Genomic DNA, 5,815 nt, shown 5'->3' on the forward strand with positions numbered 1-5,815 from the left:
TCTCCTTTGGTTACCGTTTTCAATTTTTTTTTTGTGGTTAAAATGTGACCGGATCCGATGAGGATTGCCTACGTATCATGGTGCCACGCGAATCAGATCATTACGTAGTTCAAAAACAGATGAGTGCAAAATAATCACACATTTTATTACTGATACGATCTATTACAAGCAACATTTTCGAAAAAGGAAAAACAAAACTTGAAAATAAACATAGACTCAAACAGACTAATGCACCCTGATGTGAGAAGACGGACAGAAGATGCTATGATACAGACTCGACTTATGAATACATTAAGGTTTTGAAAACAGGTGCCTGCGGGGCATTGTTCGGCCTCGTCGCGGTCCTAGGTGTAAGATCCCTTTCGAGTTGTTCCAGCTCATGCATGGTTTGCTTGACATAAACCATCATTGCCGAAAGAGCGGTAATGTTGGTCATGTTTTCGCATCGTAGACACCGTCTGATGATGGCGTGGGCAATGGTCCTGATCTTATCCCTGGTTTGCCTCTTTTCTCTGAGTAAGCACTCTATTTGATCATTACGGGCTGTCATAACCCGAGAATCCTGGATGCATCGATTTTGCCACTGCTGAATTTCTACTTCCATCTGGGCTAGAAGCTTGCGACAATGTTTGTTTTCGACTCCTAGGGTTCGGATTTGTTCAAACGCTCTGTCCACCTTTCCCTTTAGATTGGCCATGGTTCGTTCGTGATCCTTTTCCAATTGTCGCAAGTGTCGGTTACGTTTTTCTGTCCTTCTTGCCCAGTGTACTTCGAGCCCTGCTATGGTATTTTCCGACTCATTCTGGCTTTCCCCAATTTCCGTCCTTAAAGCTTTTATCAATCGTTCATCCGACCGGCTCCTTGGCTGATTATTAGCATCTATCTTCATCTGTTTGATCTGGGCACTGAGCGTCTCGTTTTCTTGAGTCAACCTGTTCTTTTCTCCCAGACCGGCAGCAACTTGCATGTTGTGCTCGTATTTCAGACCTTCAACCTGCTGCTTCAATCTGCCGATTTCGGCGCGATAGGCTCTTTCTTTTTCCAACCAATCCCACTGCTTTTGCGACGATTCGGTGAAGCTTCGGATGTGAGGTCTCTTAGTTGGCCTTTCGTGTTCAAGTTCTCTTCTGTACCATGTAAGGTAACCTGGTGCCATCTCACCTTTGGCCCGATCCTGCACACAAGTGTTTGCTTTCAAATATTGACATTCATTCCATATCTGGCGGATTTTTGCTTCAGGGAATTGTCCGTCAGGGCTTATCTCAACTGTTTGAGTACTAAGATCTTCCTCCTGCGGTACTATCTGGTATCTTCCGAATTGTCTCAAGACTCGGCAGGGCGCGTAGGGTTGAATGCTCTTAAGTCCCATCAGTAGAAAGTGAGTTCTAGTTGCCGACATATACATGACCTCATCTACAGGCAACCATCCCAGTGTCCACTGTATTTGGCTGGCAGTGAGAGCTTGAAGGAATGAAGTCCATGCCATAACTCCTTCGGGCAAACTGATCTCTTTGGTTCTAGTGTAAAACTCTTCTATGCAAGTTTTCTCCGAGGAACCGTGGCTAAAAAATTCGGAACGATGGTAAAGATGTTCAATCATCCATATTTGTAGCAGCAAGTTACAACCTTCGAAGAAATTCCCACCGGCTTTGCAAGTTGTGAGAGCTCGAAAGATATCAGACACCAACATAGGCGCGAGAGTGCTATCATTCTGAGTGAGCAAAGTACTGACTATTCCGGATATCTTCAGATCAATGTTCCCATCCTTCCTTGGAAATACCAAAAGGCCCAAAAATGTTATCATGAAAGCCACCCGTCCGTGCCTGTCCCACTTCTGACGACTACCTTTGCTGCATAGCTTGTTAATCGGATTGTTGAATCCTCCTACGTGACCATACTTGTCGTATATGAAGCATGGATTACAAAAACCGGCGGCCAAATCTGGGTTGCGGACCGTCCTGGGTATTTTTAGTGAGTCTAGGAATCGATGTACCGTGACAGCTCTTGGGGCGACCAGGTATCTTTGCCTTAACGGAAGTTCAGCATTTCTGATGTACCCAGCCATTTCTTCTAGAGTCGGGGTGAGTTCAAAATCGGAGAAGTGGAAAATATTGTGTGCCGGGTCCCAGTAGGTGACCAAAGCTCTTATGTATCTCCCCGAGGCTGGATTTCCAATAAACCCACGAGACCTTCCAGATATTTCTTGACCTCATCTTGCCCTTCAGCACCTAGATCATTCCACCATAGTCGTAACTTGACAGGGATTTTAGTCGTTATCGAAAAGTGTTCATTTTGCATCGTGCTCATCCTGCACATTTGTTAAGGTGACTTTAAAAAAAATATTTTGACTATTTTTTCAAAAAAGAAGATCAGATTTTCGAACACGGCCTTTCAGCACTTCGGGGATGATGATTTTAAGGCTGTGTGGGTCAACTGGACAAAATCCTAATCATGACCCAAAAGTGGCTGTTTATGCAAAGTCAGCCTTCCGGCGTCCCTTTTGGGAACATTCGGCTATTTATGACAAAACAGCATCACCCGACTTATTTTGACACATTTTTTTTTATTGGTTTTGGCTATCTTAGCAAAAAGTGGGGTTGAACCCGATGAGGGTTGCCTACGTATCTCACATCCGGTGAGAATCAAACCGGCGTAGTTCGGTCAATCATGAATAAAGTAAATAAACTAAACCTTTTTATTATTATTATTTTTATTTATTTTTGAAAGAAAGACTTATAAAGAAGTTTTTTTTTCTTTTTTTTTATTTTTGAATTTTGAAAGAGAAAATTCTAAAGAAGAAAGAAAATATTTTTTTTGGAATTTTATTTTTAATGAAAGAAATGCTTCTAATTTTTGTTTTTTGAATTTTGACTTTTCTTTTCAATTTTGAAAGAAGAATGAAAATATTTTTGGATTTTTTGGAAGAAATTAAAAGAAAATATTTTTTTATTTACTTATTTTTTTTTAAAAAAACAGTTAAAAAGACTTTCTGAAGACATCAATAATGGAAAATATTTTTTGGATTTTTCTCAAAAATTGGGGGTCTAAAAAAACTTTTCTAGAAAGGAAATAAAGAAAAATACTTTTTGGATATATATATATATATATATATATATATATATATATATATATATATATATATATATATATATATATTGCAACAAATAATAAAACCACACTCATGCAAGACTCTTTTTATTTTCATTTTTGGCATTTTCATAAACAAAAATAAAAAAAACATTTTAAAAACAAGACTTTTTTTCATATTCATTTTTCTTGGCGAGACAAACTATTTTTTTTTCTATTTTTTTTTTTGAAAAACAAGACAGAACAACGACTTTTTTTTCTATTTTTCCTTTGCTTTTAATAAAACAAACTAATAAGACATTTTGTTTTTCATTTTCTCAAAATTTCGGCAGAGTTTTGACAGTATTTGGGCATTGGATTTTTTCAAAAATAAACAATCAATTCCCTAACCGCTATTTTTTTTCTCTTTTTTTTTTCAATTTCACAATATTCCTGATATTCAAAAATCGGTCAACACACAAGTCCGAATCAAATAAATGCGCAAGTAGCATCAAGTAAGATGCATCAGGATGGTCATTTTCATTTTTGGTGCACCTGTCCTAGACAGACCCAACCCCTGTGTTGAGCCTCCAAAGTCAAATGCACATGATGCAAACAAACGTTCCTACTAGGGATCCGGTATGAAGCTGAGTTATTCTAAGTTCATAACCTGGGTATTTGTTCTAGACTGTGTACCCGAGCGGACAACTCGAGTCGAGGAGGGGGCTACGTACCGGGGACCCGCGGGGTCGTCCGGCTTTGTAACTTATCCGGCCTCTTTCTTATTTCAGGTATTGACACTAACAGAATAGGGAGTCTCGACCAGCGAGCTTCTCCCCGGAGGTAAGAAGAGAAGGGTTTCGGCACAGTTTATATACATTTCACATAATATTAAAGCGGTAAAAGAATCATTTAGCACATTAGGCATGTATCACGTAACAAAATCAGATAAAACCAAATATAACAATTCATCTAAGCTCGAATTTCTAACCCTGAACCAGTGTTTCTGGGTCTAGTCCCCAGCAGAGTCGCCAGAGCTGTCACACCTCCTTTTTGCGCGCCCGCCCCGAAGGGTTAAATGCGCGAGGGGAGTTTTTCCAATTTAAGTGACAATATTCGAAATGGGATTATTTATTTAATTCAGAGTCGCCACTTGGGAAAGGTTTGGCTTTTGGTGTCCCAAGTCACCGGTTTATCTTGAATCCCAAATCGAGGAAATTTTCGACTTTTCCAAATGAAGTCTGCGAACCAGAAATTCTAAGTAAGGAATTCTGTTGACCCGAGGGAAGGTGTTAGGCACCCTCGAATCCCGTGGTTCTAGCACGGTCGCTTAAATTGTTATAATGGCTAAATATCTGATTTAAATACATGTTGTGACTTATGTGCTTTTATTAAGTTTAAACCGCTTTTATTATTATCATTTATTTTTATAGAATTGCAACGTCGTGAAAATGCATCTCGAACCACGTCACAATCAATGCACCCGTAGTTGTTAACACATTTCGACTCCGTTGAGATTTGAATTTGGGTCACATAAATGCGCACCCGAATTTAAGAATGTAATTTAATTAAGTCGCGCCTAAAGAGTCTAACGCGTTATTATCTTTGGGGAAGGCAGTGAAATTCACTAAACAGTCCATCCCAAATTCTAAGTATTTAATATATATACACTTATGAGGGCCCCGCAGTTTGTGTCTCTCATTTGGCGAGGCTCGTCTCATTTTTTGAAGCAGGTAAACCTACAATGATTACATCTTTATTATGTTCGTCTCTAATGAATGGAGAAAGAAATTACATTCTAAGTAAATTGCATGCTTGGCCGATTCCGGATTCTTGTTTAATTATCTGATTGGTTGTTTATGAGGTGGGAATTATCTCATGCCTTATCTCAACGAGTGATTATGCAGTTAATTAGCTAAAGGAGATTGCAAACAAGATTAATAACAAATACTACACTTACACTAAATGTTCTTCAAATTCAAATTTAAACTAACTTATTTGGGCTCGATTAATGAAATCGGCTACTTATTAGAATATGCTACTAGTTGAATTCGAAACTGCCTAATGGAATTTGGACGTGACGGAGTTAAATTAAATGGTTTAAAGCTATATTGTGTCTGTCCAAGTTAGTAGCAATCTATCTTATACATACAGAATATAACTAAAAATGAAGTCTAGTTATTGGTGTACCAATTACTCGTGCATTCCACGAGTTACATAATTACATCATACGCACAACTAAACAAGCTAAACCATTGTAAATCAAGATAATTAAACAAACCAAGTTTTCAATTAAATATAAAACTAACTGCTGTATCCTCCTATCAAGTTACAATCTAAAGGCTTGCACAAATTTACTAACACTTTATAAGACAATAGGTGCAACACCGAATGACTAAAATTTCTTCGTGTCTTTCATTTCAACTCATTGTTATTGTTACATCAATGTGAGATTCGAAAATGTGTACCTGGATGCTGAAATGCAAAGAAGAAAATGGAAGCAGAAAGTCAGCAACAACTCAGATGGCAGCAGTGACCACAAATAAAAGCAACGAGCAGCAGCAGTAGCAACAAATAACAGCAGAACAAATCCAGTGCAAGGATACAACTATATCCGATGGAAAGCAGTAGCAAAATGACAGCAGCGAACAGTGGAGTAGAATCAAAAACCCCAGATAGGCCAAATCCAGAAACAAACCAAGGAAACAAACAACCAGTAAACTCAGTTAGGACTTGGGAAAAATCAGTG

At 38.5% G+C, this 5,815-nt stretch overlaps 1 protein-coding gene across 1 annotated transcript; it reads right to left on the reverse strand.

Annotated features, from left to right (window-relative positions):
* Positions 1-280: 280 nt before the first annotated feature.
* LOC138879925 (uncharacterized) lies at positions 281-1,156 on the reverse strand. Its single transcript, XM_070159574.1, has one exon. The coding sequence runs from the start codon at positions 1,154-1,156 to the stop codon at positions 281-283; it is 876 nt and encodes a 291-aa protein (XP_070015675.1).
* Between the last annotated feature and the right edge of the window lie 4,659 nt (positions 1,157-5,815).

This window comes from Nicotiana sylvestris, chromosome 10 (genome assembly GCF_000393655.2).
Source record: "Nicotiana sylvestris chromosome 10, ASM39365v2, whole genome shotgun sequence".
NCBI classification, from domain to species: domain Eukaryota; kingdom Viridiplantae; phylum Streptophyta; class Magnoliopsida; order Solanales; family Solanaceae; genus Nicotiana; species Nicotiana sylvestris.